A 16,329-nucleotide genomic window follows, 5' to 3' on the forward strand; every position below is an offset into this window, starting at 1 on the left:
AGGTGGACCACAAGCGAGCGCTTCACAGGAGTTGGGGTGAGACTTAAAAACTTACATCCCCATCCACTCATTTGAAAGAAACTCCAAAGCATGGTCACTGCACCCTCACTCCATAAGTTAGAAACTATATGTTGCAGTACACTGAGGACAAACTGTTTTATTTGCCCCCAAATGAACTCTGCTGTTTTTCAATTACTTTTCCCCTGCATGGCCTTGTTTATTTATGCATGCAGACCAGCTGATGCCCTAAAAGGGGCTTCCAGCTTGATGGAATCTTTGGTCCCGGTCAACAGGAGGTGCAGCACGGCTGATCTTAGAGATCAACAGCTCCTGTGGCCCATTGCAGAACTGACATTAGTCTCAGAACAACACGTAATTTTCAGATTTATATGATCAGATACAGAGTTGGGCCTTTCTCAGTTTTGAAGGCATTCCTCTTTTATTCCACTATTTTTCTCCGTGTTTCATTTTAGTTAAGATTATCATTCATTTCACGAAAATGTTGCACACACTGTAAAACTATGAAGACACCTGTGGTTTGTGATTTCCCATTATTTGTTCACAATTCATATTAAGTATGAAACTAATCTCCATTTATCTGTTATAGAAGTTTGTTGACTCCACTTGCATTCCAACAGACTCAGAAGAGTCCCATTTTTCCCCTCCCCCATCTGGAACCATCTGAAAAATCAGTGCGGCCTGCCATTCAACCACTGACTCACCATTTGGTATGTGTCGTGGCATCTTTTCTTATGTGCTCGGTCCTCCTAACATTAGAACGTTTATGCTCCTGTCCTGCTCCCATATTTAATGTCCTGGCTGACAAAGGTAAGTGTACCAAATTTCTTTACTATTCTGTCTACTTGCACCTTCATTTTCACAAAATTATGCACCTGAACCCTGAGGTCACTCTGGTCTACAACAAGCTCCAGGATACCTGAACCCTGAGGTCACTCTGGTCTACAACATGCTCCAGGGTACTAGTATTGATTTTTCCTGCCAAAGTGCAACACTTCACACTTGCTTGAGTTAAATTCCATCAGTCATTCCTTGGCTTACTTTACCAGTTCATCCAAATCTTGTAATCTCAGATAGCCTTCTTTACTGTCTACTATGCCATCAATTTAGGTTTTATTTACAAACTTACTAATCATAATGACTGGATTATCATTCAAGTCATTAAAATAGAAAAGGAACAAATGTGGACCTCATGCAGATCCCCCTTCATCCAACCATCCCTCCTCCCCTTGATCACTGCTTTTCCTTCCTCCCTTCTCCACCTATCACCTTCTGCCTTTCCGACCACCACCACTCTTTTGTTCAGATGCTTGCTGACATTTTTCCATAGCTTGATGAAGGGCTCAAGCCTGAAACATCCATTATGTATTTTTTCCTTTGCTATGTAAAGGACACAGCTTGACCTGCTGAATTTCTCCAGCTTTGTCTTTCTACTTCAATCACAGTGTCTGCAGATTGTCGTGTTTTACTTCTCCTGATCCCAGTTGCCTCTACCTGATATATACGTCTTTTTTCTTGACTAGAGTATCAATATCTCTTGGCATCCAAGGATTCCCCACTCCTGGTAGCCTTGCCCTTCATTTTACCAGGAACATGCTGTCTCTGAACTCTCACTACCTCACTTTTATTAGCCTCACACTTGCCAGTCACCCCTTTAACCAGAAATAGTTTCTCCCAATCAACTTCTGCAAGTTTTTTTTAAAATTTTTATTTTTGGACTGAGTCATATCAATAAAACCATCCACAAATGATCATCAACAATATATACAGAGTGAGATTTTTTTTCTTTTCCCCCACTTCCTTTCTCCCCTTTCCCACCCTCATCAAAAATCAATAAATGATAAAAACACTTAAAACAAAGAAATAACCAAAAAAAGAAAAAAATCGTATTGTCTACTTTCACATATTTAAATCTTATTGTGCTCATAATTACGTTGTTTTACGAGATGAAGGTTTGTGGTCGGCATTCTCCGACATATTTTATGTCTGGTTCCCAAATTTGTTCAAATAATGTACACTTGTCTTTCAGATTGTATGTCATTTTTCCTAATGGAATACAGTTGTTTATTTCTGTATACCACTGTTGTATTTTAAGGTTTGTTTCCAATTTCCATGTTGTCATAATACATTTTTTGGCCACTGCGAGTTCTATCATAATAAAATTTTATTTGGGCTTTGTCTAATTTTAGTCCTAATTTTTTGTCTTTTATATTATTTAACAGAAATTTTTTTTGGATCTTTTGGTATATTATTTTTTGTGATTTTGTTTAATATTAGGTTTAGATCTTCCCAGAAAGTTTTTACTTTTGAACATGTCCAAACTGCATGTAATGTTGATCCAATCTCTTGTTTGCAATGAAAACATCTATCCGATGCTGTTGGGTACCACTCTTAATTTCTGAGGAATAATGTATAATCTGTGTAGCCAGTTATATTGAATCATACACAATCTAGTATTTATCGTGTTCCTCATTGTTCCTATACACAACTTCTCCCATGTTTTGTTCTTTATCTCTGTGCTGAAATATTTTTCACAACTTTGTTTCGGTTTATACTTTATTTCATCTTCTTTATATTGCAATTTGATGTACATGTTTGTAATAATTTTTTAAATTATCATTGTATCTGTGATTAAATATTCATGGTTGCTACTTTCTGGTAACCTCAAGCTATTTCCCAATAAATCTTTTAGATAAGTTTTCAATTGGCAATATGTAAACATTGTACTTTGATTTATACCATATTTATCTTTTAATTGCTCAAATGTTAATAAATTCTTTCCCAAAAAGCAATCTTCTATTTTCTTGATTCCTTTTCTATCCCATTCCTTGAAAAATAAATTGTCTATTGTAAAGGGGATTAATGGATTTTGTGTTAATATCATTTTTGGTATTTGATAATTTATCTTTTTTTCTTCCAGGTGTATTCTTTTCCATAATTTAAGTATGTGATGTAGTACTGGTGAATTGTTATATTGCACCAATTTTTCATCCCATTTATAAAGTATGAGTTATGGGACATTTTCTCCCAATTTGTCTAATTCTATCTTAATCCAGTCCGTTTTTTTCTCCTCTCTGATAAAAATCTGATAAGTATCTTAATTGTGCTGCCCTGTAGTAATTTTTGAAGCTTGGTAGCTGTAACCCTCCTTGTTTGTAACTCCATGTTAATTTTTCTTGCGCTATTCTTGATTTCTTATCTTTCCATAAAAAATTCCTTACTATTTCCTTCAGTTTTGCAAAAAAAAATTCTGTCAGGGGAATTGGTAAAGTTTGGAATAGATATTGCACTTGTGGGAACACATTCATCTTAATACAGTTTACTCTTCCTATTAAAGTTAACGGTAGTTCTTTCCAATTCTCTAAATCTTCCTCTATTTTTAAAATTAATGGTTCATAATTTAATTTGTATAAATGTTTTAGGTTATTATCTATTTTGTTACCAAGGTAACGTATCGCCTATGATTGCCATTTGAAAAAGGTATCTTTTTTAAAATTCTGAATAATCAATTTTGTTCATTAGTATCACTTCACTTTTATTGGTGTTAATCTTGTACCCTGATATCTCTCCATATTCTTTCAGTTTTCTTATTGACTTATCTGATTCTGTTAAGTAAACTATGATGTCATCTGCAAATAGGCTTATTTTATATTCTTTCTCTTTTATTTTTATTCCTTTTATCATAGTTTCCTTCCTTATCAACTCCGCTAGTGGTTCAATAACCAAAGTGAACAGTGAAGGGGATAATGGGCATCCCTGTCTTGTTGACCTGCTTAATTTAAAGTGATCTGATACATATCCATTTGTTACTACCTTTGCTAACAGTCCATTGTTAATAAATTTTTCTGGTAGTTTAAATTTCTGTAACACTTTAAACAAATAGTTCCATTCTACCATATCGAAGGCTTTCTCTACATCTAACGTAACAGCTACCATTGGCATTTTATTTATTTGTGCTGCATGTATTAAATTAATGTTTACAAACATTATCAGCCGCTCGTCTTTTTTTAACAAATCCAGTTTGGTCTTGCTTTTCTAGTTTCGGTACACAATCATTCAATCTGTTTGCTAATAATTTTGTTATTAATTTATAATCTGTATTCAATAATAATATTGGTCTGTATGAAGATAGCAATAGCGGGTCTTTTCCCTCTTTTGGGATTACTGTAATTATTGCTGTTTTACATGATTCTGGTAAGTTTTGGGTCTCTTCTCCACCCTGTATTGGGTTGTCTTTGGCTCCTTCCCAGATAACTACAATTCCCTTATCTATTTGGGTTGCGGTAATAAGCGCAAGCATCAACAGATTTTGCGGTAGTAGTTCTTTTCCTCTCCCTAGCCCCCCAGAGAAACATTATATATTTTTCAAAAATGTAACAAAGCTTTTTTTCCTCCCTTTTTTTTAATCTTTTTTCCCCCTTATCTCTTTCAAACTTCAACTTTATATTTACATTATTATCTTTACAATTAATCTTTATACATCTTTATACAGTCTTTTATTTTAATACTTCTCGTTTCGTTGTCTGTTCCACAGTTGTTCAGCAAAGTATTGGGCATCTCTCGGGTCTGAGAACAGTCTATTTCTTTCCCCTGGAATAAATATTTTTAATATTGCTGAATGTCATAGATTAAAATTATATCCTTTCTTCCACAGTATCTGCTTTGTCAAGTTAAATTCTTTCCGTTTCTTTAAGACCTTGAAGCTGATGTCTGGATAGAAAAATATTTTTTGTCCTTTATATTCCAGAGCCTGCTTATTTTCTTTTACTTTATCTATTGCCCGCTCTAATATTTTTTTCTTTTGTTGTGTGTCTTAGTAATTTTATTGTCATGGAACGTGGTTTTTGGTTTGAATAAGGCTTTGGTGCCAATGTTCTATGTGCTCTTTCAATTTCTATTTTATCTTGTAGTTCTTCTGCTTCCAAGACTTGTGGGATCCATCTTTTTATGAACCCCTTTTACGCCTTCTTGTACGCCTACTATTTTTATATTGTTTCGTTTGTTAATATTAACTAAGACATCAATTTTTTGAATTAACTGATCTTGTATCTCTTTATTTCTTTGTCTCTATTTTTTAGCTTTTCTTTTAGTTCATTCATTTCTAATTCTACAGGTTTCTGACTTTCTTCCACTTCATCTGTTCATTTTTCCTATATCTGCTATGGCCAGCTCTAGTTTTTGCATTCTATCTTTGGCTTTTTCCATTTTTATTTTTATTGTGTTAAATTCTGTGGTTAAAACATCCTTTAATATCTTCATTTGCTCATTAAAATATTCTCTGTCTTTTAACTCTTTATCTTTTATACTTTCCTCTTTTCTGTGTAAGTTTTTATCTTCTTTTTCTTCTCTCTCTAACTCCTCCTCTTGTCTTCTGTTCATCTTTTCTTGCCGTGATGTCACCTGCCTGATTCTTTCTGACAGTTTGTTTTTATCTCTTTGCTGGGTCCCCCTCCCATTAGTGTCTTTTTTGTTGAAGAGGGCCGTTATTCAGCTGGGCTTCCAATGCCTTTGGCGACTGAGCATTCTTTTTTAAGATAAGGCCTACCTCTTTTCTTTCTGCTGTTTTCCTGTCTTCTTCTTTATCTGTCACTCTGGTCTTTTCCATTTTTGGTGCCATCTCTTGGGTTTCTTTATCTTTCAGGCCTTCTATGTTTTTTCTGTCCAGCTTTGGTATTTCTTTTCTCTGCGGAGGGTTATTCTTCTCTGGCCACTACTCCATTGGCATGACGTCACCCCCCAAGTTCTTTTCTTGATATCAAAATTAGCTCTTCCCCAATTCAGGACTTGAACTTGTGGACCAATTCATCATTTTACATAAATATTTTAAAACAACAAGATGATTGTCACAGGCCCAAATGTATTACTGTACTGACTCCAGTTACTTGTTCTGCATTATTTGCAAAGATGATGTGTAGGCTTGCTCCCTTCTCCAATCAGACCATCAACATACTGCTTGAGAAAGCTTCCCTATTGGTGGGTACTAAGGGGGGTGGAGGGGGCGGAAATATCTACAAAAACACCCCTGAATCAGAATAGACATACCCATAATAACGGATAATAACATTTTAGATATCTGGTCCCAAAAAGGGATCAGATTTATCAAGGATTGTTATGAGCAGGGGCAACTCATGTCATTTGAACAATTAAAAAAATAAGTTTGATATTGCTAATAATACAATATTCAGCTATTTTCAGTTAAGAGCATATTTAAGGGATAAATTGGGCCTGACAATGAGTTTATCAAAGTGTAGTGATGTGGAGACACTGATTCAAAAAGGAAATACAAAGAAATTTACTTCAGCAATGTATTTGCTACTTCAAAGGGGAACTCCTAAACAGGGGGTATATAAGTCTAGACAGAGATGGGAATCAGACTTAAATAAAAGCATTGATGATCAAAACTGGTATGATTTATGCTGGGACTGTATGTCAAATGCAATAAATGTAAGATATAGAATGATGCAATATAATTTTTTGCACCAATTATATCTTATACTGCAAAAATTAAATAAATTAAAATAAGACATTTCAGATCAATGTTTTAGGTGCAGTGAGGAGATAGGAACTTTTCTACATTCAACTTGGGTGTGTCCAAGGTAAGCCCTTTTGGATAGATCTGGGGAAATTTTTAGAGCAATTGACAGGAATCCAATTTCCACTGAACCCAGAATTATTTTTATTGGGGAATATTGCCGCTATAAGGCCTAAAATGAGACTGTCCCAACATCAAACAATATTTGTTAAGATTTCATTGGCGGTGGCTAGGAAATGTCTAGCAATTACTTGGAAGTCTGATTCACATCTAGGTATAGCCCGCTGGAATGTGGAAATGCATAGTTGTGTCCCTCTTGAGAAGATTACTTATAACCTAAGAACTAAGTATGATGTAAATGCAAGTACAAATCTTTAATGGCATCCCATCTCACCCACGAGATCCATGCTAATACCTCCCTTGAGATCGAGGAAAATTTTGAAAGTGTGAAATTTGTGTTGTGGATGATGGACTCCCAACAATCCCTGTTTCTTTCCTTTGTTCTTTCTATTCTTTTTTTCTTTTCTGCATTTCTGTCATTCTTTCTTTGGGGTCTATTTCTTGAGGGGGGGTGGAGGGAGATGAGAATTATAGCCATCATGTATCAAAGATTATTATTTTTACTCTGTATTCAATTTTTACTGTTTTTTCTTGATTCCATGTTTGGCATATAAAATTTAAATAAAATATTCAAAAAAAGCTTGAGCACAAAGACAACATATGGTAAATTAATTTCCCCAACAATTACTATCACTGGATAATCCATCCAGAAATAAATCATCTCCAATTAAAGCAGAGAAATATTACCAGGGAAATTTATGTTATGAAAAAGAGCAAAGTAAAATGTAAATCTAACATATAAATTAAATTATTTTACTTTATCAAACTTAGTTTTTATTCATTTCTAGAAGCACTTGTGAAACAATATAGAGCTACCTCTTATATCATGCATTAGTGGAGTAACTCTTGATATCTTCCTCTCAACTTGAACTTACTTTAAATTGTGATCCCAAATTTTCACTGTCCAATCTGAACTGCAGGAAATGAAGATATCTGGATGAAAGGTATTCCAATGTAATGCATCCACTGCCATATGATGTGCATCATAAGTTGCCAGAAATTCTCTTGAATAGGCTTTGGAACACTAAAATTTAAAAGAATAATAAATTATTTTCATTAATGATGCCCAAACTCCTGACACTGCAATCATGCATCTGGACAGCCTAAATTAAACAAAGGCACAAAAGATACACTACACCATCATTTTCTATGACCTGGCTGACCTTTGAACAGACATTGAATAGTCTTCTTCTCTAACTCCACTAATTCCTCCAGACCCTCAGATTACCACTATCATGCCAGGCAATTAGCACTGTTTCAGTGAGGAGATAAGCAAGATATGCCAGGAATAGCATCTGACATATCAAATAAGCCTCAATATGTAATTGACCTATGCCATCTCATAACCAAGAGACTTGAGCAAAGTACAGACAAATAATTGCTGGAGAAACTCAGCAGGTCAGACAACATCCATGGGTAGAAATAGTTAGTCAAGTTTTGGGGTTGAACCATTTATCAGTGGATAGAATGGTTAAGAAAGGAGAGAGGTGTCAGAAGCAGTCCATATTAATTTAAGGGCCAGGTGGAAATATTTAATTTTTAATTTAAAAAAAATTAGACATGCAGCACGGTCATGTGCCATTTCGGCCCATGGGTCTATGCTGCCAAATTTACACCCAATTAACCTGCACCCCCATACATTTCGAACAGTGGGAGGAAACTGGAGACCCCGGGGAAAGCCCATGCAGACATGGGGATAACACACAAACTCCTTACAGAGAGCACAGAATTCGAACCCCGATCCCGATCGCTGGCACTGTAAAGGCATTACACTAACCACTAAGCCAAACATGCTGTCCTTATTGGGAGATGAATTTAATAAAATTGTCAAGTTCTGCATGGGTACTGGAGGTAGCACCAATGCAGTCATCAATACTGAGGTTAGAGTGGGTGAGTGGGATGGATACTGAGGTATGAGTAGGTTAGTGGGATGGAGGTCCATCAGAAAATGGCAATGAAAAGGTCAAGAGCTGGAAGGTACTGGAGGGTAGGGTCCAAACAGAGGAGGACTGATAGAGATAAGTAACATGATCATTAGTGGGGGGCTTGGTATTCCTTGTCAAAGAAATAGGCATGGAGTTCTGTAGTGGTACCCAAGTACAATTAGAACAGGGAATGTTCCACATACTTGATACAAATTTAGACATAGCTGGGACCCATATGTGTGCCCTTGTTCACATGCTAGACCTGGAGGAAATGGGAGGAGTTAAAGGAAAAGTTGTGAAGTGAGAGAACAAATTTCTCCAAGTGGAGCAGAGTGTTAGTTGATGGGGATTGAATGGATTTGCATTCAAGGAAGAAGTGGAGGGCCATGAGGCCTTCATAAGAGGAAAACAGATGTCTAAGGGATTGCATATCCATGGTGAAGATAATGAGTGTCAGAATTCTTCAAAGAGGTGGAGAGCATGAGTTGTGTCTTGAATGTTGGTTGGAAGGGATTGCATGAGAAAGAACAAGATGGTGTTGAGGTATGAGTAGGACTGGAGTGGGCAGAAATAATAGGTAGGGTCGTTTGGTTTGTGAATTTCGGGTAAGAGATAGAAGTGGGAGATGCAGGGTTGGGGAACTATAAGGTTGGAGGGAGAGCCTCTGAAATGATGAGATTTGTGATAATCGGAAAACAAAAGGGCAGATGTAACCAGTTAGGGAGCACAAGGGTGAATGTGGATACAGCTGCGCAGACCCAAAGGCTACCAATGCTGGAACATGCTAAGAGCCATAGAGCATTACAGCACAGAAAACAGACATTTAGCCCCTCCAGTCTGCGGTGAACTATTATTCTGCCTAGATCCAATGACCTGCACTCAGTTGATAACTCCATACCCCTCCCATCCATGTGCCTGTCCAAATTTTTATTAGATGTTAAAATTGAGCCCACTTTCACCACTTTAGCTGGCAGATTGTTCCATACTCCCATCACTCTTTGTGTGAAGAAATTCCTCTCAATGTTCCCCATAAACTTCTCCTCTCTCTGGTTTGGATCTTATCCATTTTCAATGGAAAAAGCCTTCTTGTTTGTAATCTATCCATACCCATCATAATTTTGTTTACCTCTATCAAATCTCCCATTATTTTTCTATGCTTCAGGAAATAAAATCCTAACCTGTTTAACCTTTCCCTGTAACTCAGTTATTCAAGACCCAACAACATCCTAGTAAATTTTCTCTGTACTCTTTCAATCTTATTGATATTTTTCATGTAGTTAAGTGACCAACACTGAATACATTGCCTCAAATTTAGATTCACCAATGACCATAACACCAAATTTACCATAACATCCCAACTCTGATACTCAATACTTTGATATATGAAGGTTAATATGCCAAAAGCTTTCTTTACAACCTATCTAGTTGTGATGCCACTTTCAGGTAATTATGTGTCTGTATTCCTATATCCCTTCGTTTTACTGCACTCCTCAGTACCTACCATTTACAATGTATGCCCTACCTTGGTCTGTGCTTTTAAAATGCAATACCCCACACTTGTCTGCATTAAATTCCACCTGACATTTTGCAGCCATTTTTACAGCTAGCCTAGATCCCTCTGTAACTTTTGAAAGTCTTCTTCATTGTACACTACACCTCTAATTTTCTGTCATCTGAAGCTGATAATGGGAATCATTGGGGAGAAATGAAGGCTGGATGGAATCAGATACCAAACAGTCCTTTCAAGTAAAGCAACACATCACAGGTGTATCCACAGAGTTATCTACTTTCCTCCCTTTGCAGCCTTTTCTACATGAGTAAGGCTGGGCGCAAACTGCAAGATCACTCTACTGAGCACCTTTGCTATGTCTGCAACAGGAACACAGATCTCCCAGTGGCTAACTTTTTCAATTCCACTACCCACTCCCATGCTCACATGTCTGTGCATGGCGTCATGTACTATCCCACCAAGGCAACCCGCAATTTGGAGGAACAACACTTAATTTTCCGTCTGGGCACTCTCCAACCAGATGGCATTAACATCGACTTCTCTGGTTTCTGCTATCTTACTCTCCAATCTCCCTCCCTTCCCTTTTGTGTTTATTCCACCAGCACTCCAACCCCTTCCATCTCCAATCACAGAGGCATCCCCTCCCCTCCTGCTTGCTGGTGTGGCCTCCCTCTCTTATCCACCTACTACCTCCTACTTGACACCCCCCCCCCCCACTATTTTCTAGATGAAGGGCTCAAGCTCAAAAAGTTGGTTATGTATCTTTATTTTTACTATATAAAATAACACTGTTTGACCAGCTGAGTTTCTCCGGCATTGTTTTTAGCAGAACTGGATGGTGTAGTGCAGTGATTTTCAAACATTTTCTTTCCACGCACATACCACCTTAAGTAATCCCTATGCCATAGGTGCTCTGTGATTAGTAAAGGATTACTTAAGATGGTATGTAGGTGGAAAGAAAAAGTTTGAAATCCACTGGTGTCATGGATCAAACCTCATCTACTACATTTGGTCCTCCTGATATGCTCCTCTATATTAGTGTAGACTAAACAACAGGTTTGCAGAGCACCTGCACTCTGTCCATGATGACCATCCAAAGCTCCTGTTTTATGCCACTTGAATTCCTTCCCATTCCCACACTGACCCATCTGTCCTCAGCCAGGGTGAGACCCAATGCAAATAAAAGGAACCATACCTTATATTCCACTTGGATAGTCTACCATGTTCAATGGTTTTTCCAATTTTTGGTTAACCATTAACCCCTGTTCCCTTCTCTCTCTTGTTCTGATCCACTTACATTTCTTCATTTTTTGTTCCATTTTCCATACACCCTCTCCCTCACCATCCTTTCATTGCTCTACCCTTTTAATTTTATCTATCTACCACCCACATATTTCACTCACTGGATCCCCTCCCCATCATGAAAGGACTGTAGATTGTATCAAAAGGTATGGGGAGAGAGCTAAAATATGGTATTGAGAATAAAGGTTCAGCCATGAAAATATTAAATGTGGAAGCTAATGGTTTAAATGTTACTATTTTCTATGTATTCTGCATTTGATATCCCATAGACTTTCCACAAGGAAAATAAAGAATATGATGGCATTCCCTTCATTTGTCTGGACCGCATAAGCTCTAACAATATTCAAGAATCTGAACACCACTCAGAGCAAAGGAGCCTGCTTGATTAGGACTCCCTTCACACTCTGACATGACTGCACAAACCTGCAACCTCTACTATAAAGGTGGAGAAGGGCATCAGATGCAAGGTGTAAGGTAAAAACATCATGAGATGGGACCGGAGAAGGAGTCACCCAGTACTAAGGAGTAACAGAATGCAGATGTGACCTTGTACACTCAAGATAAGCTTTGCACTAACAAGAATGATGTGCAGCAGACTAACAGAGAAGGATAGCAACAGTTTATTCATTGGACAATGTAATGGTATGATAATTTACTAAGTACGTATCCTGAGGTATAAAAAAAACACCACTTGCTGATAACGGCAGAATGCGCCTTCTCCAACTAACACTGTTAGTTGCAAGTGTTACAATCCGGTAATAAAGAACAAAGAACCTTGATTTCGACTCAGTCTGGTGTCTGACTCACTCATTCATGAACAAAGCAGACCTAACAAAGGGAAGTTCCACTCCAAATCACACACCATCGTAACTTGAAAGTATTTTGCAATTCCTTCATCATGGGATCTGAACCTGAGAATTTCCTATCCTCTTCTTTGGCTTGGCTTCGCGGACGAAGATTTATGGAGGGGGTAAAAAGTCCACGTCAGCTGCAGACTCGTTTGTGGCTGACAAGTCCGATGCGGGACAGGCAGACACGATTGCAGCGGTTGCAGGGGAAAATTGGTTGGTTGGGGATGGGTGTTGGGTTTTTCCTCCTTTGCCTTTTGTCAGTGAGGTAGGCTCTGCGGTCTTCTTCAAAGGAGGTTGCTGCCCGCCAAACTGTGAGGCGCCAAGATGCACGGTTTGAGGCGATATCAGCCCACTGGCGGTGGTCAATGTGGCAGGCACCAAGAGATTTCTTTAGGCAGTCCTTGTACCTTTTCTTTGGTGCACCTCTGTCACGGTGGCCAGTGGAGAGCTCGCCATATAACACGATCTTGGGAAGGCAATGGTCCTCCATTCTGGAGACGTGACCCATCCAGCGCAGCTGGATCTTCAGCAGCGTGGACTCGATCCTGTCGACCTCTGCCATCTCGAGTACTTCGACGTTAGGGATGTAAGCGCTCCAATGGATGTTGAGGATGGAGCGGAGACAACGCTGGTGGAAGCGTTCTAGGAGCCGTAGGTGGTGCCGGTAGAGGACCCATGATTCGGAGCCGAACAGGAGTGTGGGTATGACAACGGCTCTGTATACGCTTATCTTTGTGAGGTTTTTCAGTTGGTTGTTTTTCCAGACTCTTTTGTGTAGTCTTCCAAAGGCGCTATTTGCCTTCGCGAGTCTGTTGTCTATCTCATTGTCGATCCTTGCATCTGATGAAATGGTGCAGCCGAGATAGGTAAACTGGTTGACCGTTTTGAGTTTTGTGTGCCCGATGGAGATGTGGGGGGGCTGGTAATCATGGTGGGGAGCTGGCTGATGAAGGACCTCAGTTTTCTTCAGGCTGACTTCCAGGTCAAACATTTTGGCAGTTTCCGCAAAGCAGGACGTCAAGCGCTGAAGAGCTGGCTCTGAATGGGCAACTAAAGTGGCATCGTCTGCAAAGAGTAGTTCACGGACAAGTTTCTCTTGTGTCTTGGTGTGAGCTTGCAGGCGCCTCAGATTGAAGAGACTGCCATCCGTGCGGTACCGGATGTAAACAGCGTCTTCATTGTTGGGGTCTTTCATGGCTTGGTTCAGCATCATGCTGAAGAAGATTGAAAAGAGGGTTGGTGCCAGAACACAGCCTTGCTTCACGCCATTGTTAATGGAGAAGGGTTCAGAGAGCTCATTGCTGTATCTGACCCGACCTTGTTGGTTTTCGTGCTGTTGGATAATCATGTTGAGGAACTTTGGGGGATAGATTTCCTATCCTAAATACAATGTAATCATCTTAATCAGAGAGACTGCAAGTGGTTCCCCATCACCATTTCATGGGCAATGAGAATCCCAATGTAAGTGTCAGTCATACATTTATTATGTACTTCAATCCAGGAAATTAATCAAGGGTTTGATTGTATCTAAGATCCATATGGAAGTCTCAACTTGCTGGGTACAAAATGACTATCTAGTGATATGGGCAGCACAGTTAGTGTAGCGGTTAGTGAAATGCCTTTACAGCGCCAGTGATTTGGACTGGGGTTCGAATCCCGCGCTGTCTGTAATGTTCTCCCCATATCTGCCTGGGTTTTTTCCCATCGTTCAAAACATATCGGTGTAGATTAATTGGGTGTAAATTGGGCAGCATGGACTCATGGGCTGAAATGGCCTGTTACCGTGCTGTTAGTCTAAATTTAAATTTAAGAATAGCAATAAATCTATTGGAAGTACTTCATCGATATATTCAAAACTGCATTTTTTTCATGTTAAATTGGTAGTATTTAAAATAGTTCAGTGGAAAAAATAACTACAAGTTAATTTCAAGGATAGCTTGACAGGATGTTTGTCTTGTGCATGCTAATAGCACAAAAGTTCATTCCCCAGTAATTGCATTACTTTATGTTTTTAGACAATTCCCAAGATGGTACTTATAAATATTCATATGGTTGAACAAAACTACTCGTTCGCAGGAAAACACAATCTGATGGAAGAACTCAGCAGGTTGAACATTATTAGTGGAAGAAAAAGAATTTTCAACATTTTGTGTCTTTGTAAAGGACTCTGGACCAAAAGATTGAAATTATTTCCTCCCACTGATGGTGTTCAGCACACTGAGTTCCTCCAGCAGATTGCGTCTTGCTGTAGATTCCAGCATCTGCAGACTCTTGGGTATTTCCTACTCTTGTGCAGAACTTTGCCTTTCAATTGTGTGCTGACTGAATGAATAGGATGGAACAAATCAACAATAGCCACATTCCACAACTGACTATTGGCAGCACATTCTGAAATTGTACTCTAATCCCCAAGTCCAAATCAATTACTACATTGCAGGGAACAATAAGTCTCACCACGAATTCTTTCTCAACCGTGTCAGAATAAATAACCATCCTTAATCATTGAAAAATCAAAACATTGTGAACATTGAAAATCTGAAATAAAAACAGAACAGTGGAAACACTGACAAGGGGTTATTGACCTTAACCATGAACACTGTTATTGAAGTAAGTGAAGAGAGCAGTAGTCAATGCTGTGCAGGTACCTCAGATCCTAGCAGGGGCCAAACTGGGAGACCTGAAACTAGAGCTGGAAGCCACGAGGCACAAAATGGCAGCCGACACAAGTAGAGAAGAAGGCAATGTGGCTGTGGAAGAGGATGTAGGTGAGAACATGGTCATAAAGCTTGAGAGCAGTAGGGATTACAGATTGGGAGTAGTGAGAGAGAATCCCACAGAACTACCATCAGAGAGCAAAGGAGAACCTCTTCATGGTAGGCATCCCTTGAAGAAAATTCAGAGTTTTGCAGTAACAAGGAGTGTTATAAGAATCTAAGAAATAGGAGCAGGAGCAGGCCATCCAACCTGTTGAACCTGCTCTGCCATTCAATAAGTTCATGGCTAATCTGATCATTAACTCAACTCCACCTACCTGCCTTTTCCCCCCATTTTCCTTAAATCCTTTTTTATGTAAAAATCTATCTAACTGAACATTAAATATGTTTAATGAAGTAGCCTCAACTGCTTCCTTGGGCAGAGAATTCCACAGATTCACTACTCTCTGGGAAAAACAGTTTTTCCTTACCTCCATTTTAAATCCACTCCTCTGAATCTTGAGACTGTGTCCCCATGTTCTCGTCTCACCTACCAGTGAAAACAATTTTTCTGCCTCTCTCTTATCTATCGCTTTCATAATTTTACATGTTCCTATAACATCTCCTCTCATTCTTCTGAATTTGAGTATAATCCCAGGTGATTTAGTCTCTCCTCGCAGGTCAACCTCCTCGCAGGTCAACCCCCTCATTTCCGGGATCAATTGCCAGTATATCCTTCCTCAAGTATGGAGACCAGATCTGCACACAGTACTCCAGGTGATGGCTCATCAGTACCTTGCATAGTTGCAGCATGGCCTCCCTGCTCTTGAATTTAATTCCTCGAGGGATGAAGCCCAACATTCCATTTGCCTTCTTAACTACCTGTTGTACCTGAAACCCAACTTTTCATGTACAAGCACTCCCAAGGCCTGCTGCACAGCAGCATGCTGCAATCTTTCACCATTTAAATAATAATCTGCTCTTCTATTTTTCCTATCAAAGTGGATGATTTTACATTTACTAATATTGTACTCCATCTGCCAGACCTTTGCCCACTCACCTAACTTAACTACATCCTTCTGCAGTCTCTCCACATCCTCTGTACAATTTACTTTTCCACTCAATTTAGCATCATCCACAAATGTGGCTACACTATGCCCTGTCCCCGCTTCCAAATCATCATTGTAATTGGTGAACAGCTGTAGGCTCAGAACCAACCCCTGTGGCACCCCACTTACCACTGTCTGCCAATCAGAAAAACACCAATTTATTCCAACTCTCTACTGTCTGTAAGTTAACCAATTCTCAATCCATGCCAATATACTTTCCCTAACTCCATTTATCTGTATCTTATTAATAAGTCTCTTGTGCGGCACTG

At 38.9% G+C, this 16,329-nt stretch overlaps 1 protein-coding gene across 3 annotated transcripts in view; it reads right to left on the reverse strand.

The window, feature by feature from the left end:
• dnai1.2 (dynein, axonemal, intermediate chain 1, paralog 2) overlaps positions 1–16,329 on the reverse strand; it is a 238,483-nt gene that overhangs the window by 51,673 nt on the left and 170,481 nt on the right. For 2 of the 3 annotated variants that reach the window (XM_069924099.1, XM_069924097.1), the window contains one exon: positions 7,546–7,694. In XM_069924099.1, coding sequence (XP_069780200.1) covers positions 7,546–7,694 — 149 coding nt within the window. Of the gene's footprint in view, positions 1–1,806; positions 4,609–7,545; positions 7,695–16,329 lie in introns of those variants that run through there. The other variant, XM_069924098.1, reaches the window with a different exon arrangement.

This window comes from Narcine bancroftii, chromosome 3 (genome assembly GCF_036971445.1).
Source record: "Narcine bancroftii isolate sNarBan1 chromosome 3, sNarBan1.hap1, whole genome shotgun sequence".
Classification (NCBI taxonomy): Eukaryota; Metazoa; Chordata; class Chondrichthyes; order Torpediniformes; family Narcinidae; genus Narcine; species Narcine bancroftii.